We start from the raw sequence: 25,044 nt of genomic DNA on the forward strand, positions 1-25,044 counted from the left end.
GCATCCAGGTGAAAACCATGGAAAATCCTATCCAGAAACTTTAGCTAGCAGCTTTGAGATTTTAAGATCTGTTTCAGAGCTGTTCTTGACATGCACAAGCTTCACCTTAAAAGATGACTCAAAAGAGGTCTAACTGGAAGTGTAAATCCAACAAACCACTCAGCCTCTAGACAGAACCCTTCCACAGAATAATACAAGAATTCAAATTACATTCAATAACTGCTGTGATAGGATTTACATGTGGAACACTTAGAGATCACTTGGTTTTGACCTCTTCCCCAAAGAATAAAGAGGAGAAATAGAATCTTGTAGCTCCAAGAAGAAGGGCTGGTTCTGGCCACTGCACTTTACTCCAAGCAATTTATCTCCATTGCTCAGCTATGGATGTTTTTCCTCATGCATCTCACACATTCAGCCATCACCTTAGTGATATTTTTAAAGCCTGTCCTGTGCCCTCATTTGTATTCAATTTCCTTCCGAGGTAAAATGTTAGGCATTTCATGCTATTCAAACAAAGTCAAAACAAAGCCTCCAAATAAGCACTTCTGAAATGTACCTAGTCATCTGAGTAATTAGACATTTTCCTAGTTCCAACAGTACTGAAAATCTATTGTCAGCTCCCAATGAATGCACCGGCAGTTATCCTAACCAACAAGAGTTCTCTCCTTAATGTTAGCATACCCACAGAATAGAAAGTTAAGATACATTTAAATTAACATCTCTCCCTACTTGAATTAATCGGTGTTTTTAATTATGTAGCATCACTTGATCATAATTATTACTGTAGCAAGTAGTTCACCTTTCTTTGACGATATGATGCACAGTTGCCATTGCTCAAGCCAGGTCAGAACATGCTCTCACTGGCCAAGAGAAGTTCCCATTCCCAGTGAAGGGATGCATCCTTCACACCAAGGGACAAAGTGTTTCTCCTCTGAATCGATTTATGGCAAATCCTCATGGAGAAGAGTCAGCTGTGGCCTTCACACAGGTCACAAGCCCCTCGACAGTTTGCTAGTAGAGGGAATTATCATGTAGGGGTGCAAACCTGCAGATTGCTGGAGTGGCTCCATGCCCCAGCAGTCCTCACTGAGTCCCTCCTGGTCACACATCTGTGGTGCTGTCACCTTTACATGCTCACAGAGCCCTCTGCAAACCACTGCAACTCATTAGCCTACAGGAAGCAGACAGACAGATAGGTCAGAGGAAGAAGATGGGAGTTGGCAGACAGAGAAGAGCACACAGCCTGCGGCATGAGCGAACTGTTAGGATCCACTCAGCTGCTGTGAATCTGAAATCTCAGCCCCATCAGTTTCCATTGCCCCTGGGGATGTCCGTACCAGGGCTGGTGTGAATGTGAATGTTCGAGCACTGCACGGCCATGCCACAGCACTGAGCAGTCACATCCCTGCACCACCAACCTCCTGGGAGCCCAGGGGATGTGTGTGGATCCCCTTCGGGTTTCCTCACCCAGCAGGCAAGCTACAGAGGTGACCCAACATACAAAATGCTCAGGCAGTGCCAAGTCAACAACCCCAGATCCCCAGCACTGTCTTTTCACAGGTCTGTTCCACAGGCTTCTTCCTTCATACCCCCAAGGGACACTGGGTCACAACTGCTCCACATCCAGGCTGGTCTCAATCCACCAAACTTCACTTTACATGTAGTTCAAAGCTTAGCAGGAACTTTTACAAGTTTGTGTCAATTAAGGCACTAGCCTGAAACAAAACCTGCTCTGAATGGCAACACTGGCTATTGCCTTCTCTTGCCCCAGCAGACCCTTCCACCAAAACTTTCCCCCCCAAGACCACTCTTCCTCTGGACAACCTCCCCATGGTGCCATCTCATGAGGCTCCTTCAAGGTGGGACAGTAGTGCATCCTGTTGTTCACACCCACAGGCTCACCAGAAGACTGGAAAGTAAAAAAAACCAACACCAAAATCCACAGAACAATTCTTACTTCCACTTTCTCAGTGTGAGGAAAATGAGAGGAAAAGCTGTTGATTCTCTTGCTGTCATGCAGCAAGAAAATCACTCCCAGTGTTTACAGGTGGTAGAGAGAACTTTATGTAACGTAACCTTACTCAAAGGGAGGTCTTTCAGTGCACAGAAGAAAGACACAGCAGGACAAGGTAGGCATCTCTCCCTTCTGGTATGCAATGGATACGCCCTGATAGTGAGACATTTTGAGTCACATTTCTGGGATGACTAAAAGAAAGTAGTTGCATTTCAGAGGCACTATGGTCAAAGCTCCCAGGAGCGACATGTGCTGAAGAATAAATCAGAAAATCATTTCTGCAGATGGCAGAAGAGTAAGGGAGGGCAGAATAAATGCAAAACACCACCTCACCTCGTGTTTCATGCCAAGCACACAACTACAGAACAACACCATGGCTCTTCATCATTATTCCTCCTTAAGTTTAGACACAGCCTTTTCACACAAGGAAACTCCATGGATGCACCAAGGCACCCTTCCAGATTTTGCTGACACCCCACCCAAGCTGAATGGACTTTCAGTAAATCACCCACCAGAGTGTGTTGAAGGGCAGTGCTTCTGAGATCCCCCTCCCACAGTCCACCTCTGAGCCATCATCTGGGAAGCATACACACATCCACACGAGGCCCTCCACCTCAACACCCACCCACACAATTTAGAGCAATGAGGGCACAGACCACTCCAGGCACTGCTTCCACCCAGCCCCTCCTGCTCCAGCTTACTGTAAGAGAAACACCTTAGAAATAGGATAAAATTTATTGAACCAAAAGGGGAAGGAAGCAACATTCCCTCCCCAAGCACACACTCTTCACGAATCTTCTGACTTTGTGCCAAGTTCAAACCTATTCTCTGCAAGGAAAGCCTGTCCTGCCAACAGAAGGGAACTTGTAAGTGGTGGAAATTGCAGAAGAGACCAAGGCAGCTCCAGTGTTTGACCACACACCAAGGCCCACTTTGCTCCACATCCGCCTCACGTCCCAACAGACATCTGCTTGGACAACAAGCTCATTTGGGATATAGTTTCCCACGCAGAAGTTTTCACACCCGTATCTCCCCCTTTAAGATAAAGACTCTTAAATGTCATTGTGCCATAAAATCATTACAGTATGGACTCAAAGCGCAGGGGCAGTGGCATAACTTAAAGATTTTCAAACTCCTGCCTTCTGACACAAAGGTCTGTTGCAAAGCCTGTAATGAAATGCAAAGCATGGTGATAAATGATTCAGAACAGCAGCATTGATTGGGGACTGCTGCAGAATTTGGTGTTGGCCCAGCACACACCTCAAAGATCAACACCTCCACAGAACCTGCAACCTCAGCTGCTCCTGACCTCACTTTGGGTTAACAAAATCCACCTGGCACCCACAGTACAACTGCAGATCTGCCACATGCTGCAGCCTGTACACAGCCCTTGCACATGTGCTCAGCCTATATGGGGGACTCCATGTCCAGCAGAAAACTCCACATCTCTGGAAAGACTGGCTCCCTTGGCTGGCAGCAGCAGATGCAGCAGCTGGATGTCTACTTATTCCCCTGGGCTCTAGGGAAAAAGGGCACCCTGGAACGGCAAGCAAAGGTGATGGCAACAACAGGGCTGAGAGCAGAGGAACCCATCACTACACACAAACTGCCTCAACCAAAAGCTTTGTTCCTAGAAGGTCCCAAATGCCCCAGTTCTTCCATCAATGCCTCAGGGCAGGCAATCTGAACATTTTCATCATCCCTCGCTTTGTGGCTTGCTCAGTACCTCCACTTTTTCCTCTCAAACCCCAGTTCTGCCCCACCTGCCCAGACAACCACATGTGCTTTGCATTCCACAGATTCCTCCAGGCACCTCAACCAGCTGCCTCCAGTCTGCTGCCCACCACAATTTCAGCACCCAGGACCCACCCTAATTGCCATCCTGTGCACCCCACCCCCTACCACATCAAGGCAGGGTCAGTGTTCTTACACTGCATTTTCTGGTCATCTACAGATTTGGAAACAAGCAGGCTATGTTGTGAGCTCGTTTGCAGATCTGCAAGTATCAGCATAAATGATAATGCAGAACGAAAAGTCCTTGACAGCAACGGACATTTGGGCTTTTATTTGTTTAACAGCCACTGTTACAAGGTTGGATGAGATGGAAACCCAACTGCCTTCCTGTAGTAAAGGGTGAATGGAGAGAATTGTTTTCACATCAGTGCTATGAGAGGCCTCTGTGTCCTCTGCACAGCAGGGACAATGCCAATCGCACTGGAACCACAGAATGGTTTGGATTGGAAGGAACCTTAAAGACCATTTAAGTCCAGCCTCCTGCCAGCAGCAGGGACACTTTCTTACCTAGTGCAAAAACTAAAAAGCACCAACTGCTCCTCCAGCTATTCCCATCCAAACAACAACTTCCACAGCAAAGGGACTCCTTGAAGACGGGCACATTCCCCCGGGTGCCAATACCTTTTCAAGATCTCCCGTTGCAGAAAAGAAAGGCTGAACGAGCCACAAGCTGACAAAGTTGCTGCCCGAGGCGCTGCTAGCACAGATAAGCTGTTATAAACCGAGATTACCTGCAATTGCAGGACTCAGGTTTGCTTTTACCCCTCTATCTTCCTGCCCACGATGTCAAACCACTACGACTGTGGGCAGTGTTTATGCCGAGATAGTTACTCGTCCCTGCAATAGAGGGGCATGGCCACCGAGTCCAACCTGCTGTCTGGATGGCGCAGAAGACAGAGGGATTTGGGGGGTTTGTAAAGCTTGCAAAGCTTTACGTTCCTGCCAGGTCAGCCTGATGACTCTGTTCCCGTTATGCTCGCTTAAAACAAAACAAAAAAAAGAGAAAGAGAAGCGCTTCAGAGATTTGTCTCCGGCACGTTTAAATCCTCATAAGCATTCTCTTTTGAGTCAGGCTTGAAAAGCGCAGAATTTATAAAAACTAAGAGGAATGCCTCCCATGCGGGGTAAAAACATCGCAGGCAAGGAGCACGGCCGCGTGTTTACACACACCAGAGGCGGGGAAACAGCCGAGACGGGGAGAGGGCGAGAAACCAGCGCTGGAGACAGCGATGCCCCCCGAGCCCATCCCTGAGCGGCACTTCCCAGGAAAGACAGCGTTCAAAGAACACCCCGGGGATGGCGAGGCTCGGGGGGAGCCCCAAAAGCCTGCCACCAGCACACAGCCCACGCCAGGGGTTTGGGGATGTGTGGGGACACTCGCGGTGAAGGTGACCCCCTCACACAGCTGACACACACGGCAGCAGTCCCCCGCCCTTTGTAGGGTCGGGGTGTCTGCACCTCCACCCATCCCAAAACACACTGAATGGGCAGGAGGAGCGTGCCCGGCACTGCGGTGGCGGTGAGGGGTGGGAAGGGACCCCGAAATTGCGGGAAGCACCGCACAGGTGATGGGGAAGAGGGCTGAGGAAGGCGCCGCGAAGCTCCGGGGAAGAAGGGGGTGGGGTCCGCGCCCTCGCCCACCCCGTTACCTGGGGACGCAGCTGGGGCTGGAACCGTCGATTTCCCAGGTGGCGAAGAGGTTCATAGGCACGGGCCGCCCCAGGGCCCCGGTGCCGCTGGGGAAGCTGAGGCGGCCCCGCTCTGCCGCCGCCGCCATGGCTGTGCCCGCCGGCCTGGCGCGCGCCCACCGGGCCGCCGCCACCGCCCCGCCCCGCCCCGCCCGCGGGGGGCGCGTCACAGGGGGCGGGGCCAAAAGGCCTAGGGGGCGGAGCTCTGCGGTGGGCGGGATGAAAGGCGCGGCTACTGCCGGGGGCGTGGTCTGATAGTGGGCGGTGCCTATGGGGCGTGGCCATACAGGGGTGGGCGGGTTTAGTGGGCGTGATCAACTCTGAAGGGGCGTGTCCACCCCGAGGGGCGTGGCTGTCCTGAGGGAGCGTGCCCGTGCCGGGGGCGTGGTCACCGCGGAGGGGGCGTGGCCTAGCTTTGGCGCAGGCGCGCCCGGTGCAGCCGCGCTTGCCCCGCGCAGGCGGAAGTGGCGGTGGCGCGGCGGCGGCGGACCGGAAGCGGCGGTGGCAGTTTCCGGGCGGCTCCGTGGCAGGGCGGGCGGCGGGCGCGACCATGGTGCTGCTGACGATGATCGCCCGCGTGGCGGACGGGCTCCCCCTGGCCGCCTCCATGCAAGAGGACGAGCAGGTGGGGCCGGCGGGGCGCGGGCGGGGAGGGGCCGGTGTGTCGGTGGGGAGCGGGCGGGGGGCGAACCAGTGGGACCGCGCAGTCCCTTCCCACAGCCGGGCGGCTCTGGCACACGCGTTCCCGTCCCGGTGGCGGAGGGGGGGAGAGGGAGAACCGCCCGGTACCCTTGGGCTGGTCCCGGCAGCCGCGGAGCTCCCGCGGTGTTTCCCCGGTTCGCCCCGATAGCCCGTTCTCTCCCTGCCTGCCTCCTCAGTCAGGCCGCGACCTGCAGCAGTACCAGAGCCAGGCGAAGCAGCTCTTCCGCAAGCTGAACGAGCAGTCCCCGACGAGATGCACCCTGGAGGCAGGAGCCATGGCTTTCCAGTGAGTACTGGGGGCTGTGGGGGATTCGGGCTCCTCTGCCCTGGGAGTCGGTGAGGGCTCTTCTGAGTCACGGTGAGCGCTTGTTAGAGGCTGGGCTGCCTGGAGGAGGTGGCCTGTGAGCCCTGCTGGAAGAGGACAGGGTGTGAGTTGTCACTGCTTGGCACAGGTGTGTGGCATTTGATTTTCAGCCAGGCTCCTAGTTCTGCCTTTGCTGAAGACAATACAGGTGCTGTTCCCTTTCACTGTTCTGTTTCCCTTTCACGTTTTTCTGTTTGTTTGCACTCTCTATGATACTTTCACTGCATCTTCTGGACCTCTCCCGTGTCTTGTTTTTAAAGAGATATGTCCTTGGTAAAGCCAGTCTGTCAGTACCACTGTGAGCTCCTCCTGCACAGGATTGTCCTCCCTGTGTCCCATGAGAGTCCAGATTTTCATGCATTAGAAGCTCACGGAGCATGTCTGAATATTTTTATTATTATTGTCTTAATATCTGACAGACTTCCCTCTCTCATCTTATAGATTCAATCTTATTGTTGCTCGATTAGTTGGTGTGTTTAGTTAATTTCTAAACTGTTTGGGAACTCTTGGCTTAAAAGCACTTCTGGCACTCTCCTGTAGTACACCTGCAAGGGAGCTTGGATATGAAATAAGCAAAGCTTACAGAGGTATTACTGTTTATTATTGATTATTGTTGCTTAATCAGTAGCAGGGGAGGTGGGCAGGCAGGTGAACAGAGGGAGAATTGACAGTCACTGAAAGGCAGGAAAGCTTGTTTGAGAAAGGAAATGCTTCTTTCTGTGACATGTCATTACCTGGCAGAATAATACTTGAGAACTTAGTCAAGATCCTGTCAGGAATCAGAATTGTGCCATGACAGGAATAATTGTTAGAAGTCTCAAAGATCAGGTGCTAGGTGAGGTCTCCAAGCAGGGTTGTGCAGTTTTGGCAGGAATGTGCCCAGATCCCCACACATAGCACCACTTCTGCCATGCCATCAGCAGCAGGATCCCTCTCATTTCCAGGAGATTCTGGATGACTGGGTGTGTGTTTATGGCTGGGTGAGGGGGTGGTGGCCTTTGAATGCAGGGCAAGGTTGGCTTTAGGTCTCTGCTCCAATAACAGGAGCCCTTTAGCAAATCTTCCACCCTATCCCATTCTTTAGAAAATATGGGAATGGGAGTTTTTTGAAAGGGCAATCTTTGGCAAAAGCCATGAGGTTTTGGGGCATACTTTTCTTGTGGTTGTCTTACATATGGTAACTGTGGCAAGATTCGTAAAAATCTCTTGTCTGGGCTTCTGGTTGCCTTTGATAAGGAGTTACAGTTGTCAGAGGACAGCACTGATTGGCCTGGCCATCCCTATCTCCTCCTGGATTTGAATGTCGTTGCCAGAGTTAACTGCTAAGTGCTGCTCTTCATCTTGTTTTTTCTACAGGTTGAAACTTCATAGAATTAAAACACTTTCTCGTTTTTAAGTATTTCCCTGGCACAGCATGGGTGTAGCTCTGACTGGCAGTGAAGACTTGGGAAAGAGCCTGTGTAGCTCCTAGTAAATCCCTTCTTGAGTTACTTCCATGATGCAAGCACAGCGATGTCTGGGAAGGTGAAAACACTTGCCCAGGAAATCAAAGCCTCCTAATGGTGGCTGCAATGTCACCAGTTCTGACAAGGAGGCAGGGCTTGGGCAGGCCCCTGTTTTGACAGCTGTCATAAAGGAACAGCTGGGTTACCTGGTTGGCAGACTGGCAGGAAAACTGGAATGTTTCTCCTTCTGGGTTGAGTTTGTCCCTAGACAGGTTCTGCTGGCCACTGACAGCTGCTGCTGCTGCAGAGTGCTCGCTGCTGCCTCCTTTGAGGCGGGACATCACAGCAGGACCTGTGGGAAAAGAATACTTTCGGGTCAGAAAACTTCCTGTACAGGAAGGAGAGGTATCGGGGGAATTTGAGATTTAGTCTAAAATAACGCTGACCGATGACCACACTGCTCATTAACGCAGCACACCCAGTTTTTCTGCCAAATCAGAGCTCTGACTGCTGAGGGCAGCACAAACCAGGACAGAGCATTTCGTGGTGGGAGTTAGTGTGGCCAAAGGTATTGCTGAACTTGCTGAAGTGATGTTGGACGTCTTTAGCTTCATCAGTTCAGAGCAGAGCCTAGCCTTGCTGAAACATGAAGCTTAAATTATGGCCACTGAGGTGATTTCTCTCAAATGCAATGCCCAGGCTCCAGCTCCAAAAGCTGTGTCACCCCTTCAGCTGCAGCACTGGGGGGAAGCTGTGCAGGTACAGAACACTGATAGCATCTGCTGTGCTGTCAGTAAGCAGGTGACCTTTGCCTGATGAATGGCTGGAGTGGCTCTTACCTGTCATTTAAAAGCAACCCTTGGCCTTTGCCACTGTTACTAGGATAAAGCTTTTCTCTCTCAAAACGTCCAAGATAATTTTAGGAAACCTATTGGCTGTGCTCAGTGTGCAGAGTTAACAGTGGAAAATTGCCATGTCTGCCTCTCATGTGAGGACTTGCAGGCAGGTGCTGTGCTGAAGCTTGGAGGTGCACACAAAGTGTAAAACTGAGAAGTCCAGCTGTGCAGGAGCTCTGGTCTGAAGTTGACAAAATTGTCTGAATCTGGGGCAGAGTGAGGTGAGCTCGCTCTCTGTGGTGCTGACAAACCAACTCAAAATCCAGCAGTGAATATCACATCAGGGAGAAGCAAGTGTGAAATGCAGCTGAAGAGCTCCAGGCAGGACCAGCTGGCCCAGGCAGAAATAAACAGACCTGTGCTGATAGGATGTGTTCCTCAGAGTGCTCTCATCTGCAGACTGCCACTCCAGCTATGCTATCAGAATTCCCTTCTGACATTGATTTTCCTTATTTCAAAAGACTGTTCAAGTCTTGCTGGTGGTAGCAGTGGCTAAATCAAGCTCCAGGTGGTGATCTATAGCAACCACAATGTGTCAAGCAGGTCTCCAGGGGTAAGGGAAGAGCAGAAGCTTGATGTAGTGTGGGATTAGTCTCAGCACTGATGCAGTCCAAGCTGAGAAACATAAAAAAGAACAAAGGCCATGAGCACATGGGGACAAGCTGTGGAATGGATTATGGAGTTTCTTACTTCTGGTTAGGGTAAATCAGTTGTTGATTGAAGGCTGCCAGCGTTTCACACCCAGACTGCCCAGAGGGAGGAGAAATGGATACTCCCTAGCCCAGGAGCAAGTTGAGGATAGCCAATTCAGAGGACATGGCCCCGTTGTGGTATCTGGAAAAAGAGTGGGAAGAAGTTGTTTTGTAAGCCTGGTGTGTCTATTAACAAAATTTTAAGCTGCTTATTTTACTATGGTGCCCTCAGGACTGGATCATTTCTTTAATACACTGCTAATCTTCCTGCTAACTAGACTAATGCTTAATGGCATTATGCAGAAAGTCAAAGGAAGGTAACCTAAAAGCAGCATTCACACTCCACCCTGAAGAATATAGATAAACATTCAAAAGTGTTTACAGGGCTATTTACTGTCTCCACCCCCTTGGTTTTGGTGGGAGTATTGTAGCCATTCTTTTTATATTGGCTAAGTGAGGAGGAGAATTCAGTTGGAAATGTGCAGCAGCAGACAGACCTAGTGAAGCCTAAATATTCTCAAGGTTGGTGGTGGGATGAGAAGAGGACCCCTATGCCCTCAGCTACAGGGCAAACCACACAGCATTACACAGCAGCAGGTGTCACTGTGTGCTTTAGAGCTGCTAAAGGACCGGTGGCACAGTCACACCTACCCATGGCAAGGTCAATAAGGTCACCAGAACCCATCTAGCACCAATACTCCTCCCCAGTTTCCTTTGAGGTGCTGCATGTGCATAGCAGCACCCCACCAACAGGCTGGTGTTGGTGGAGGAAGGGGATACCCAGCCCTCCAAAATGGAAAGGGGCAGCTGGCAGTCACTGGGTGGCTTCCTAAGACCAGATTCCTGTGCATGTCCTCATCTCAGTGCCTCAACTTCCCATTTGTGGGCTTCAGGTACTTGGCTGTGCTGCCAGTTAGAGACATGTTGGCCATCTTCCCCTCTAGTGTGCTGGCAAACTTTCTTATGCCCTCCTTCTCCTGACATAGGGTGTTCTCCCCTTTGTACTCCAAAATTATAATTCTTTTATTGCCGATATTTTGTTAAGCTAGTGGTATTCTCAGGCCAGCTTTTATTCAACTGAAGTCAAAGCCCAGGACTATTGGCATGGGTGTAGGGTCTGAGGCTACAAGGAAATTTATTTTGGCTAAAGAAAAAATAAGCCATTGCTTTGCAGAAAGGTTTACACTTGATCCAGACATAGAAAATGGGAAGTTCTAGTACCCAGTTCTCATTGCCTCATAGGAATAAAGGTATGCAAGGTGGTGTTTGATAGGATAGGTTCAGAACCGGTTGATTAAGCTTTGTCTGATGTTCTTTCAGCTACATCATTGAGAAAGGTGTGTGTTACCTGGTGCTGTGTGAAGCTGGATTCCCCAAGAAACTGGCCTTTGCATACCTGGAAGACTTGCACTCAGAGTTTGATGAGCAGCATGGCAAGAAGGTTCCTACAGTCTCCAGGCCCTATTCCTTCATTGAATTTGGTGAGGTCCCTCTCCCTGTGGCTAGTTAGGAAACTTCTTGCTGGGGGGGGAGCAGCAGCCACAGGATTCTCTGCAGCTTGTCCTATGGAATTGACAGTTCAAACTCTTCTTGGCACCAGAGACATGGGTGTTTTGGAATAGAGAAGTGGTAGGGAAATGGTACATGTCCTTAGATTCAGATTTTCTGCTTTTAGTCGCTTGGCCTCGCTCCAGTGAATATTTGCATGTAGTCTTCTGGCTGTCTCAGCAATGCTCCCACTCCTTCAGCAGCCAGGCTGCTCTGTGTTAGGTGAGACTGCCCCTGATAGCCCTGTCTCTTTCCAGATACCTACATCCAGAAAACCAAGAAGCTCTACATTGACAGCCGGGCGAGGAGGAACCTGGGCTCCATTAACACAGAGCTGCAAGATGTGCAGAGGATTATGGTGGCCAACATTGAGGAGGTCTTACAGCGAGGAGAGGCACTGTCAGGTACTGGGAGTGGCCAATGTTTGGCACACAGTTCTTTGTCTACTCCATCATCTGGGTGGGCAGAGCATCCTGGAGGGAAAGGACTGAGAAAAGCAGTGAACCTGGTGGGTGTTTGAGATGGATCAGTTGCATTTGGAAGCACCTGGCAGGTGCTGGTGCTTCTCTGGGGAGAGACCAGCACTTCACCAGTTTGGGTGGCTCTCATCCCAGCAGGACAAGCACTGGAGCACTGCAGAGAGGCACAGGCCATGCCACTGTGTGAAACCGCTGCACTTCCAGCTGAAACTTGTACACTTAATGTAACATTTGGGGAACATTCAGATAATCCTGCCTAACTGCTCTCCCCTTTCCCTTTAACAGCTCTTGATTCCAAGGCCAACAACTTGTCCAGTTTATCCAAGAAGTACCGCCAGGACGCCAAGTACCTGAACATGCGTTCCACGTACGCCAAGCTGGCGGCCGTAGCTGTGTTTTTCATCATGCTGATTGTCTATGTGAGGTTCTGGTGGCTGTGAGCTGGCTCGGTCATGGAAGAGGGAAAGCCAGTAGCCTGGCAGGTGGATGTGTGCAGGACACTGTTCATGGGGGATGTGCATTAGAATCCACACAGGACCATCACCTTGACAGGAGTGTCCTGAAGTTGTTAGGTGACACCTGGCTACTTCATCTCTTAGTGGAGCCTAACAATAGGTGTGAAGGCTTGTTGACTGCAGGCTTTTCCTCTGAGGCTGTTTGCACTAGGATACTGCAGAGTTTGGCCTCCCAAGGTTCTTCCCCCTCCTGGGGCACTCTGGGAACAGTCAATCAGTGCTGTTTAGCATAATCACATTGTACGTCCTCCTGTTGAGTAGCTCTAGTGGGAACTGGACTCTAATGAACATTCCTTGTGTTGGTAATGTTTGCTTTTTTAGAATCTGGGTCTGCAGTTACTTCTTTCCTTTTCAAGACTCCCCTGTTTGAAGGCAAATATTTCACTGTACATAAACCAGCTTTCACCTCTGTCAGAATACCTGTTGAGTGTTCTGTGTCTGACATCCTGGCTTGTTACACTTTAAATTGCTTTAGGGAGAAATGGATGTTAAACTATGCCTTAAAATACATTCTGTCCAGTACTAGGAGGGGCAGTGGAAGGCTTCTGTATTAACTGGTTCCTGCAAAATTAAACTCCAGGTTTCTAAGTGTCCACTTTCCCTCCCCTGACAGTTGTGTGTGACAGTATGTTTCCACATGAACAGGGTGTGTAATTCAATGCTGTTGGAACGGGCACAGTGCAAACTATGTCAGCACTCTATTTTTCCCTTCTAGCTGCAGATTCACTACATTATTTCCTTCCTTTTTATAGCTGTGCTTTCCTTCGAAATGTGTCAAAACTGCCAGCATTTCATCTCTGGGATCCTTGTTTTCTTTCTCCCTTATTCCCTCACCCAAAACAACCAAAAAACCAAAATTCTGAATGTTGTTGTGAAGAAAAGGCAGTGTTTCTTTAAAGAACACTTTAACTTTACATGAAGGATTAGGATATCTTTAAAACCGTGGAATCCTTTAGAAACACCACCTCTTTTCCCGTGGTCACCTTCTCCCTACCTCACTTGGGAAGCTGAAACTGTAGGTGAAAAAAAACTCATTATGGGGCAATAGCATAGAGCTTCTTCTTTGTTGTGGGCCAATCTATATATCACCAGTGTAATGTGATTTTTTTAAATTTTTTTTTTGGTCCACCTGTGCTAAGAATAACATTTTAGCAGTCAGCTTTTGGTTTTATTTAAAAAAAAAATGAGAGAGAGAAAAAAGAAACCCCACAGCTCAGGCACTCTGCTGCACTCAAGTGTCTGCCATTTGGTAGAGGAAGCAGGTGGTGTCACAGAAGGAAGTTTCAGGACTTCCCAGCACCTTTGACAAGCACATAACCTTGTGTAATTCTGGATGTATAAACTGTGACCTGGAAGTGTTTCCTGCCACTGGGTGGGAAACGCAGCTGTTGTCCTCTCTGGGAATACTCCCCACCTTGGCACCTTGTTGGACTGGCAGAGAAGCAGTCAGCACTCGTCCACTGATAAACCCAGCAAATCTGAGCTGCCATATAGTCTAAAGTAATCAGGTTTCTGCATGATGCCTCCAAATGTTACTTTGTAGATTGCTTTATTATAATTATTATCATTATTTTAAGTCCTTTTAAGTGGTGTCCCTAACAGGTGAATGTCCCAGTGATGTAGGTCTGTGTAATGTAGGTGCTGGAAGGTCTCACCGTTCAGACACCGACCGTCCGTGGATTGTTGTGATTGAGGGGGTGATGTTTCTGCAGCACAGGGTAGCTCGGGGAGCAGCTGCCTCCTGCAGCCCCAGTGTCAGCAGTGAAATAAATGCTTCTGAAAAATCCCCTCTACAGCGTGGAGTGTCCTGTGTCTCGTTCCTGTGGCCTTGGGGGATTTGTTCCTTCCTTCCAGGGACACAAGAGGGTAAGGACCCCGTAGATGAAGCCAGCTGGGATAAGGTCTCCCTTTTGGATGCAAAACTAGTTGAAAGACATGATCTTAACCATTTTCTGGTGGAGAAGCTGTACTTTGCGTACAGCAGGGGTCTTCCTTGCTGGCACATCTCTGCCTGTTGACAGGCAGCCTCCTCAACGTGGGCAGTATTTTATGGGGCAGTGCTGTTCATGGGGGGCAGACGAGAAGCAGGACAAACTGGGAATGAGCTGGGTGTGTATCCACCAAGGGCTGTGTCTGTGAACAGGGCACGGAGCTGCGAACGCCACTTGCCTAGAGGGAATAGGAGTCCTCTCTCCCGCAGGCCAGCGCGGGGCTCCAGGGGACACCTCACAAGCAATTTCCTCGCTGCTTTCAAAACACGGACTCTCCTTTCGTTCTTCCAAGAAGGGAGAGGTGAGGACAGCGGCCCAGAGTCGGTCCTGAGGCTCTGCCTGCAGATGGCAGTGCCTGCGCGGAGCTGCGGCACGGTGCGGGGCTGGGGACACAAAGGGGGCTCCTCCTCAGGGCACCCCCAGCTCCTTGCGATGCCCTTGCTTCCAGAGAGATCCGCAGGCCCCCGTGAAGCCGGGGATGTGCTTGCAAGGGCTCCAGGACTGTGTCACACCAGGCTGTGCTGCCTGGCCTCGTCACATCGCGCAGCGACTGAGCTGGATGGAGACACTTCCCGCAGGGCGTTTGCTTGTTCACCTCCTCACCAGCACTCTTTCCGTTTTCATTTCTGCTTCTGAGCTGTCCCTCTGCTTCCAGAGGCTCTGGAACAGCCTTTTCTTGCTGGGTTCTCCATCTGGGCATCACCCCAGTTCCTGCACCTCACCCTGGCAGAGGCAAGGGGTTTTGTCCCATGCCAGGCGCATGTGGAGCAGAAGGGAAGCGGGACCTGGGAGCAGTGCAAACTCCTGGCACCTCTGTAACACCTGAGCCCCTGCTCTGGGTGCTTTAGAGAGCAGAGCTGAGCTCTCCCTTCTCCACAGTGTGCCCATTGCCACTGGGAAACCTTTGGAACGGGTTACAGGCAGAGCACAAAAGAAAAGATGATGGTGCAGAGTGCCCCAGGAGCTGCTCTGCTCATCATGTGAGCACAGAGGGGAAAAGCTGTCAGTTTTGGCTGTGCTTGCTGCTGACACTGCTCAGCTCAGGTCTGGGCACCCCTGGGTGCTGTTGGGGACAGTGCCTGCTGGAGGGAACAAGGGCTGTGTACATGGCAGTGTACCCCACTGCCCACTGCAGGGCTGTGCAGGGTGCTTTACACTGCTGGGCACGCCAGTGTTGGGTGACAGGGCTTTTCTCCCTGAGTGAAGCAGCAAGAGCAGACAGGCAGAGCTGGTTCTGAGATGCTGCCAGACCTGCATGGGTGGGGCACGGCACTGTGGAGAGGAAGAGTGCAGCAGGATGGCAAAAGCTGGCTGGGTGCTCTAGCCACCATGCCAAATATAAACCAGGTCTCACCTGGCACAGACTGTGACCACTTTCTGCACTGTCACCACTCTGGGAGCAGCAGGGTTTTGGTTTCTGTGTCAACTTGGGCACCAGCTGCTTCCTCTGCTTTGAAGCAGCTCCTCACACTTGCAAACCCCTCTTTTGAGTAGGTTTTGTGAAAAGCCCAGTTTCAGCATCTTTCCCTCTGGGACCCCAGGGCAGTTAGGCCACAGATGGTTTCTGGAAGCTGTTTTGCCGTGGGTGAATGTCCCAGTCGTGTGGAGAGGTGTGCTTGCAGCACCTTCCTGGGGCACTCAACACCAGTGAAGTGCTTGGACAGCAATGGCCAGGATGGCAGGGCTTGAAGTTCAACCTTTGAGCTCCCTAGTCCTGGTTCTCTTCCCCTAGGTGGCCAATGTGAGGCCACAGCAGCTCTGGAGGACTCCGAATTCCACCCGGGCCAGGGAGGGATGTCCCACAGGGCTAGGCTGAGGGAGGGGATCGGGAAGTCCTCTCTGCCCCTCACATTTCACTCTGCTGTGTTGCCTCAATGTGACCTTTTGGAAAGGAGGATGTCGATTTTCTGCCACCCGAAAATGAAGGCTTTTCTGAGGGCAGGGTTCTGGGTTGGCAGCTGGCCAGAGACAGCTGACTGTGGGACCAACCCTCCTCCACGGGCCTGAGTCAGCGCCACATCCTGCCCCAGAGCAGCCCTGAACTGTGCCATCTCCCAGTCTCTGGTGATGAAGCTGTGCTGGTCCTGAGCACTTAGCAAGCCCCAGGGCAGGACTTGAGGCACTTGCCTAGCCCCTGACCCCCTCCTCACTCTGTCCCTGTTGGTCACTCCAGATCTGAGCTCTTTGGGGGTTGCTGAGGATCCTGCACTGGGGAGAGGTGGGGTTTGACTTCTCCACTGCAGATACCCTGGCTGCACTTCCTGGAAAGCTTCTGACCTGTCTGCCTAGATGTATTCCTGGCTCTGCTTTCCCTGAAGCAGCCATGCCACTGCCCCTCCCCAGCCTATGCCCCTTCTCCCCTGTCTTGTGCAACATTTGGGTCCCCCGCAAGGGTGCCCCGGGTTTGCCCACAGCACTGAGCCTCGCACAGCTTCACATGGCTGCTCCCAGCTGGCTGCATTCATGTCTGAGCTCAGAAAGCCACCAGAGGGGATAAAGCAGAAGTTGGGGAGTCCCTGCTGCCCGTTCCTACCCCAGCAGGGCTGTTGGACCCTGCCACAGTGCTTTCTTGGAGCTCACAGCTGAGCCCAGTGTGATTTCAAATGATGCCTCAGAAAACCCCTTGTGGTTGAGCCCCAGCACTCTGCAGAGAGATGATAAACCTATTTCCTCTGTTGTTGCCTTTTTTTTTCCTTTTCATCCCCTCTGCAGCCCCCCAACTCTGCAGGTGCTCCACAGCCACCCCAGCACACTGCTTCCCTGGCATGCTGCCCATGCTCACTGGAAATGGGATTCCACAGCCCCATTGCAGCACAGCACCCAGAACAAAAGTGCACCCTCCCTGTCGGCCGCAACTGGGGTGCCCCCAAATTGGCAGCAGAGACAGGATTTGCATAGAAGAGCAGAACAAAATGTGCTTGCTGGAACCACAGTGGCCCCAAACACTATGCACTGGGACCTGCAGAGGTCCTTCCCTATGGTGATCAAGCCTGGAGAACCTGAGGTGCGTGTCTCCTCAGGATCTTTCCTGGAGTTTCATGTGCTCCCCTTCACAGCCATGAGCCCCTTGCATCTTGCCCCTGGCATCCACCTTGGGAGAGGAGGGGACTCTTGAGGTGAGAAGGGACTGGGTGGCCTCTGGCACAGCTTGGCCACACAGAGCAGCGCAAGGCTCCCGCCTGGTGACAGGAGGGACATAACAGAATGGCTGGGGACTGAGGCTGGGCTTTGGGTCCCACAGGAACAGGAAACCCCGATCCTGTTTTCCTTTGCCCCTACATGCATGGGGACCACAGCTGTTAGAGGCTATGCCTTCATAGCCATGCCACAGCAAGAGGTACCCAGAGGGGTGACTTGCATGGGCCATGTTTGCACTGGGAGAGGAGAAGGATTTGCCTGCTGCAAATCACTGCTGTAGCTACCTAGAGGCTGCTGATCAAGAGGGAGAGTTACAAATCCCTATTTATTCATCAAGTCCTGGGTACAGACACAAAAAAGGAAACCAAATGATCGTGGTGAGCAGCTGCCCCTTCCTTGAGCCACAGCCATACCATTTTGCCAGCTGTCATTACAGCACTGGCTGTGACCTGGAAAGTGACCACAAATCAGTAGATTCTTGTTCCATTGCATGCCCAGAGCCAGGGGCATTTCAGTAGCTTAATGGCCACTCTGTATGTCAGAGCAACTTTGGTGAAAGCTACGCAACTCCATCTGCAATTTAAATACTCCAGGGGCTGCTGAGAGCAGGCAGCTGCGGGTAAGGCAGAGGGTACAAATTCCCCTGGCGATTAAGCAGCAGAGGCGGAACAGGGAGCCCAGTGCATTCCTGCAGGGCTTGATGTAGGAATGCTTTTGCACTTCTCTGTTTCTTTTTAAGATGTGGCTGGCTGGCAGGTAAGGTAATCATGGCATAAGCCAAGTCATGTGGATGTTAAGAGTTTGCAGATGAGCCACAGGACAAGCTATTTGCAGCACAAGCACAAGGCTGCCAGCCCTGAGGATTTTGTTGGAAGCCTCTCTCCCTCCTGCTTTTCTTTAACCTCTTGGCTGCTGACAACTTGTAACTATGAAATACCCTCAGCTCCCATTTTAATGGGCTTCCAGCTTTTTCGTTCACAAAAGAGAAAGCTGGGACGTAAGCATGTCTGTCCTAAGGACCCCCAGATCAAGGTCACATAAAGAGGCAACATTTATCTGGGATAACATGTAAAACACTGGGATGTAAGACAGGCATTGATTGGGGTATGGGCTGAGCTGAGGTCTGAATGCCTCAGAATGCCTGAACCACCATCAATGTCACTGAAAAGTTGCTGCAGGAAATCACCATTTATTCTGAGCGAGCTAATACAAAGCTGTTGAAATCAGCAGTTCCTCCAAGGTGCGGGACAGAGAAGTGCCACGGTCCACACTGACCAGGTACAAACACACAAAAAACAACCCAGAATGTTCAAGTGCATTTTGCCTTCTGTGAGGAGAGCAGGAGAGAGCACTGCAGAGCACTGCAGAGCCCCCAGCACATCTGCCTAGCAGCATTCCCTGGCTGCAAAGATGTGAGGCATCCGGGGTGTGGGGAGATGGTGTCCCTACAGACTCCCTCTCTGACAAATGTGCGAGGAGGCACTGTGGAGCAGAAAACAGAATCATGGCGGGGTGAGACTCTGAGTGGAGCTGCAGAGAAGGCCTGATCTCCCTGCCTTTGTCAGACAAAGTGCCAGGATTTTCCTAATTGCTGGGACCGTTTAACTAGCTCTGCCGTGGATATGGAGCCTGTTCAGCTCTCCTAATCCCTCAGCTGGCATCTCTTCCAGTGCCAGAGCACACCCAGCCCTGTGCCAGGCACCCTGCCCGCCTTTCCTCACCACCCTGGGCAGCTGGGGCTTGGCTCCTGCACCTGTGTGAGACACTCCGTGGGCAAAGAGAGGCAAGGCATGGTCAGAAACCAGATGGCAACTGCAAGAAACCTTACCAGAGCTCTCCAGTTCCAGTGTTGGCCGCTGGTCTTCTCTGGGTGGGAAACTGGGGGTGAGGTTGTGTGTGGTAGGGCTGCGTGTAGACAGAGTAATGCTGAAACATATTTTTAACTCCTCTGTAAAGGATTTATTGCCTAATGACAGGCTCATGAGGTTGATGGGGAGCTAATTGAGGAACTTCGGTGTGGGGACACAGTGGTGCACCTGTCCCTGTCCCCTTTCTGCTCTGCTCTGTGCATTCCCTCCAGGCACAAGCAACTCAGCTTTTGCCAGGACAGCTGTGAGCAGCTTGGCCCTCAACTTCCTAGCAGCAAAATCCACTCTGTCCATCCGGATTCAGTCACTCCCAGCCTCTATCATATAGAGGACCCACTGCAGGCTGCTCTCACCCCTTTTATCTGCCCAGCAGAGCTGCCATGGGATGCTCTCTGCCATGAGTGGCTGAGTCCATGTGCATCCACAAAGGCAGGGTCAGAGTGGAAAGAGCAACCAGCAGGCTCCCCAGACCTGCAGGAGGGAAGTGACACCTTCCCTCTTCCCGGCTGAATTCTGGTGAGCCTCAGCTGCCAGCTGGAGCAACTTGCTCCCAAGAGCTGTGCCAAGGAGGCGGTGGATCTTGTGCTGAGGCTCAGAGCCTTGTGCTCAGGCCAAGTGAAACAAAGTGGAGGATGAGCTGCTTCAAGGTCAGGGGTGATAAGTAACGCTCAACACTGAGGGGAGCTGGAAATGGCAGGTCTTGGTGAAACACCAGAATTCCTCCTGAATTTGCCTTCAGGAGAGCATCCCCAAGCCCTTTTTGTTGTAGTCACATTCCCTGTTTGTCCCTCCTCAAGCTCCAAGCTTGGCTTTGTCATCATTTTAACTGCTGGTCAGTTCCACCAGTTCCATAATTTTATATGCAGGAAGTTTTGGGGGATACTGGGAGTCTGGCCTCCACCTCAGCAGGTGAGGAGCTTCAGGGAGGGCAGTGTGCCAGGAGCAATCCCATGGAATGGCCATCATGGCTGTGAGGCACAACCATCTGCCCATGAGCAGTTGTTGGAGAGGTGATGGGAAGCTCTGGAAGTTGTGCAGGATGGTGAGGGACTTGTCACCAGGATGGCACTGGAATACCTGCAAAAATCATAATGGGGTTAGGGCACTGACTGTCCAGCCCCACGCTTGGGAGGAACTCCGGGATCTGGAGAATTACAGGGGGAAAACAGTGAGGTTTATTCATTGCGCCCCTCTCCCCCAGACCCGGTACAATCCTGCCTTCACGGGCCAGGCTGCCGTGTCAGCACTGCACACAAAGGGCCCTCAGTCCTCGGGAGTCTGAGCCACGGCAGAAGGATTTTTAACGCTTTAAATGATAGCTGAGGACTGGGAGGGATCTCGAGGCTGAATCCAGCTGCTGTCCTCCTGAGACCTCTTCCGTGGGAACTCAGGTCTCCTCCCGGGCTTTTGCAGCAGGAGCAGCTGTGGGGGTGAGCCATGGGGCAGTGAGCTCGTCCGTCTGCTCCAGAAGCTCCCCTGCTCTCGGGTGAGCCTCGGTGGCCGAGGCAGGTTTTGGATTTCCCTTCCCGATGGGAACACACCAGATCCCTGCCCAGCAGCTGCCTGCACCCCACACCTGAGTGAAGGGCAGGGCAGCGTGTGAGGCGGACAGCCCCACTATTCTCCGCCGTGGGTACTTTGCCACCGCCGCCACCACCCCGCAGGGGCACCGCAACATGTCCTGCTGCCCTCACCCTCCGTTCCCCCACCCTTGCTGCCATCCTCTCCCATCCCCACTGCCTCCCATCATCCCTCATCCCCACGGTCCAGCCCACTGTGTCCCCATCCCCACTCCCCCATCGGGCCCCATCCGGCCCCGTTCCCCGTTCCCCGTTCCCCGTTCCCCGTTCCCCGTTCCCCGTTCCCCGTTCCCCGTTCCCCGTTCCCGCCCCATCCCCGCCCCTCAGTCCCCGCGGCGCGGGCGCCCCCTGGCGGCAGCGGCGGCGGGGCGGGGCGCGGCACGGAGCGGCGGAGGAAGCGGGGGCGTTGCGCGCGGCCGTGTCCCTCCGCGCGGGGCGAGCGCCCAGATCCCTCCGCCGAGCCCGTGGCGGCGGGAGCGGCCGTGGCCATGGCCCGCGGAGCGGGGCCCGCGCTCGCCGCGCTCCTCGCCCTGGTGCTGGCCGTGCTCCGCCGCGCCGAGCCCGCCGCCGGTGAGTGCCGGGATGCAGCGGGGGGGCCGCGGCGGGGCGCCGAGTGAGGGGCGGCGCGGGGGTGACCGGCCGCTCTCTCCCGGCGGCCGCGTCGCCCGCCCCGCGCTGCCGCCGGGGAAGGGCACCCTCGGCCGGGTGACATCGCGCGGGGGGCCCGGGGCCGGCGGCGCTTTGTGCGAGCGGCCCCCGAGCCGGGCGGGCGCGGTGCCGGCGGGGGCGGCGGGCTGAGCCCCGTGGGAACGGCGCTCCCTCGGGAGCCGCTGCCCCGGGGGAGCCGCGGAGCCGCCCCTGGCCGGCCGTGCGCGGCGGCGATGGATGCGCTGCTCCCGGGGAGCTGCAGGCTCGGGGCTTCACAACGGGGGAGAAAAGGGTTTGCGGCGCCCGGCGCTTCGCATACCTGCGCAGCCAGCCTTTGTTGGGGACATTCCTGCACACAGAGAGGGAATCTCTGCGTGTCCTCCTCCTTCTAATCAGTGCAGGCGCGATGAAGCCATGTGTGCACATCTGAGGGAAGTGCCGCTTTTTGTCACTGTTCCCCTGGCACGCTGGCGTGTGCGTTATGCTTGAAGCTGGTCTGGAGCACTGGTTCATAGCCATAGCTGGTGGGTTCTGGTGGAAATCTCATGGCACTTCCAGCAGCTCCTGCTCCCGGGAGTGAAGCTTGGGCAGCCTTCCACCACGCTAAAGCTGTCGAGGACCAGCAGTCATTGATTACTTGCGTGCCTTCTCATTCCTTCTTTTTACTCTTGAGAGGCCAGATTGCTCTTCAGATGACTTGAGAACAGTGTAGCGATGGGAGAAAGTGTTAGTGGAACTTATTTAGGGATGAGCGAGCAAGACGCTGATAACTTCATTCGTTTTGTTGATCAGTATGGTTTTGGAGTGCAAATTGTTGTATGCCGAGTTTCAACCACTTCTTGCTGGTTTGGATACAGAGTAGTTGGCTCAAGTCAATCGATCTGTTTTGACTTTGAAATGGTCAGTATTTGTGTCCTGGGAGAAATGTTTTTGGGGTTTTTTTCCCCAGTAATCCCCCGTGCAAGCTGATTTTGTTTTGCTAATATGTTGCAAGAAGATGGTTGGAGTTAAAAAAAGCTATTTCACAAATATGTTTTGGCCAGGTTTGTTCAAAAAGAAAATTAAAGGGTCTTTTGAGTCTAGGTGTCTTAGAAATATGCTTTCTTGTTAGCATAGAGCTGTGGTGCATAGTAGTACTGTTATTTCTGGAAATGGCTTACACAGGCCAGTAAGGCGGCAAAATACTAATTTTGCAAAGACTAAATGTCGTATCCACTTAGCAAAACTGTACTTTCATACCAGCAACTTAGCAGTTTATTGCTGGCCCTTTCCCTGAGGGGCTGAGAGGAGAAGCAGCTGTGGCATCACCTGTTATCAGTTGCTGGGGTATGGACATCTGAGGTGGTTGAGGTCCTCCCATGCTGCCGAAATTTTTTGCCTTTGTGGGTGAAATCTCTTCCTGGTGCTGAACAAAGGCTGGTTGGCAGATACGACAAATCCAGGCTGAAAGTGACTCCTGTTGTTCGTGAGATACTGACCTGCATCTGGTTCCTGGGAGTGGGAGCTGCGGCTTGAATTAATGGGAAAGGGAAAGATGAAGTCACCGAAAGGGTATTTTCAGGTGCATATTCAACTGGCTTGATGCTCTTGTGCAAGAGAGGGCAGGTACCTGATGTCAGCCCTCTTGGTCAATAAAAAGGAGGCTCCTGGATGCACGGAGCGCTATGCTTTGGACTACTCAGCCTTGTCTCATCATGCAAGCCCCATGGTGTAGCAACTGGCTTTTCCAGTTTGGTTTTGCAAAGGGCTGCAGTTGAAGGTGCAGTAAGCTGGGGTGGGGCAGCAACACCTGCGCTTTTGGTGAGGATACTCACCTGATAATTGCTGTGAACCATTCAGTTCTCTTCTGATCAGGCTGAGGGATCCCGGCTGTTAAGCCCACCCTAATTATCCCCTGTCCTTAACTCTGGTGCTCTGCTTCTCACCAGGCTGTTGCTGCATGCCAGACCGTGTTTCCAACAGGTTACAATCCGTTTTTAATCGGTGCTGTGCTGGTGTGGACTGCAGTTTGACGTCTTTAGTATTCACACAGTGAAATTCGGAGGACTTCAGATAACGCTGACTGTGCTGGTCTGCTTGATATGGATTTGCTTATGGGAGAGCAAGTTTGACTTGATTTTCTGAAGGTGTTACAGTCTATCAAATTTGTTCTTATCAAAGATGCTGATTTGGACTTTCAAAAGGGAGCGTTATGAGAATCTGGCTAACTCGCATCACTTCCTGCAGGGCATCACTTAGTCAGATTAGAAATACGTGAAGATCCTCCTGCTCCTGTTCTCAGGACTTGAATCCTTGGGAAAGGACTCACGCCTCTGGTGGCATTTGGCATTCGAATCTCTTTCAGTGGATGGGTTGGGTTTTTGTCAGCTTCCACAGCTACCTCCCTCCCTTTTTTTAATTTGCTGCTGTTGCAATAAGTGGGTGATTCCCTTCAATAGGCTCTGGTCCTGTTCGTGTTCTCCCATTTTCAAAATTGGTATCTGTCCCATGAGAGGGTATGGGTGGTGGGATTTTGAATCCTGGACAAGGAGTAGGTGGAAAAGTGGTGTCAGAACTCTAGCAGCCTGTTTCTTCTGGGCTCAAGAATCTATCTTAGCATCGAAACCAAGCAGTCGCAATTTGTAGCTCCAGATGTAACATAATTTCCTTGAAGTTTTTACTCTTGGCTGATGATGTTTAAGTGGAGCATTGATACAGTTATTATTAATTCTCACCCCTCCTTTGGGACACCTTAGGGAAATGTCACAATGTTGTGGAAAAAGGAGCTTTCCTAAGCATCTGTGTTAAAAAGTCCTTTTGCGGACTTTTTATATTCTCAGTTTCTCCGAATTCGCTTTGAAATCATCTTGCCAACAGAAGTCAAGGGCTTGTCTAGGAGAAACACTGCTTATATCATTCTAAGCAGGGTCATCTGAGATCTGCAGAAATAATCGTTCGTTCTGTTTAGAAAATAGTCTGTTCCTAGGGCACATGTCCTTTTTTTAGACCGCCATGGGGATGAAAAAAGAGCTTTGTATCTCAAAATGGCACGGGCGTCTGCTGTTTGTTCCATGCAGCAAGTCTTCCTCTCGTCTCTCTGACATCACCCGGGACGGCTGCGGAAGCGCTGCTCGGCACAAGCAGTGGGATAACATTTCTGCACGGGCAGACATGCTTAACGTTCAAATTAATAAAGATTTAGTGCTGCAGAATGACGGAAGACTTGGGAGAAGAGGCGAGCATGGCTCCTGCCTGCCAGATTGCCATGGAAACACCAATACCTCTTCAGCTCTTTAATTGCCTTCCCTACATTTTTTTGTTGAAAACTTTTTTTCCCCCCTAAGTGCTTTATGTTGCGGTTCTGGATTTTAGGCATTTTGGCTTTGTTCGGAAAACTGAAAATGGGGGAAGGCAGAGAACAGTAGCTGTGTGGGGAGATGGAGAATATGGCGACTGACAACCTTTCAAACTGTTTTACAAGTTCATCCTGAATTCCGTATCTATCATAATGTGAGCTTTTATCGATAGCTTTTCCGCAGCAGCAGTGTCACATGAACTGTAGCTGCATCTGATATAAATATCAGTGTTCCTGCAGCTTCCTGGGTTTAAGATTCTGACAATGAAAGACTTTGACTCTACCTGTGAATCTGCAGGATGGTTCCCAGTTCTCTTCTTAGGATGGTCAGTAGTTTTTGCTGGCCCT

The 25,044-nt window shown here is 51.9% G+C and overlaps 3 protein-coding genes and 1 long non-coding RNA gene across 11 annotated transcripts in view; 2 read left to right on the top strand and 2 right to left on the bottom strand.

The window, feature by feature from the left end:
- PACS2 (phosphofurin acidic cluster sorting protein 2) overlaps positions 1–5,638 on the bottom strand; it is a 73,485-nt gene extending 67,847 nt beyond the window's left edge. For 5 of the 8 annotated variants that reach the window (XM_085068403.1, XM_085068408.1, XM_085068402.1 and 2 more), the window contains exon 1: positions 5,458–5,638. In XM_085068403.1, coding sequence (XP_084924529.1) covers positions 5,458–5,585 — 128 coding nt within the window. In that variant the 5' untranslated portion in view covers positions 5,586–5,638. The remainder of the gene's footprint in view (positions 1–5,457) is intronic. The other 3 variants (XM_085068407.1, XM_085068406.1, XM_085068405.1) reach the window with 1 other exon arrangement.
- Positions 5,639–5,946: 308 nt separating this feature from the next.
- On the top strand, positions 5,947–13,930 carry SEC22B (SEC22 homolog B, vesicle trafficking protein). Its single transcript, XM_085068409.1, has 5 exons — positions 5,947–6,121; positions 6,375–6,484; positions 10,916–11,076; positions 11,401–11,547; positions 11,908–13,930. Exons 1-5 carry the CDS (start codon positions 6,047–6,049, stop codon positions 12,060–12,062), a joined length of 648 nt encoding a protein of 215 aa, XP_084924535.1. The 5' UTR covers positions 5,947–6,046; the 3' UTR covers positions 12,063–13,930.
- Positions 13,931–20,286: 6,356 nt separating this feature from the next.
- On the bottom strand, positions 20,287–22,487 carry LOC146434089 (uncharacterized). The gene is made up of 2 exons (XR_014853835.1): positions 21,682–22,487; positions 20,287–20,710 (listed from the first exon to the last, which is right to left on the bottom strand). It is a non-coding gene; the product is annotated as an uncharacterized LOC146434089 (long non-coding RNA).
- NOTCH2 (notch receptor 2) overlaps positions 21,132–25,044 on the top strand; it is an 82,745-nt gene continuing 78,832 nt past the window's right edge. The window contains exon 1 of the mRNA XM_085068410.1: positions 21,132–21,284. Coding sequence (XP_084924536.1) covers positions 21,203–21,284 — 82 coding nt within the window. The 5' untranslated portion in view covers positions 21,132–21,202. The remainder of the gene's footprint in view (positions 21,285–25,044) is intronic.

The sequence above is a fragment of the Lichenostomus cassidix genome, chromosome 8, assembly GCF_008360975.1.
Source record: "Lichenostomus cassidix isolate B80296 chromosome 8, HeHo_3.0, whole genome shotgun sequence".
NCBI classification, from domain to species: Eukaryota; Metazoa; Chordata; class Aves; order Passeriformes; family Meliphagidae; genus Lichenostomus; species Lichenostomus cassidix.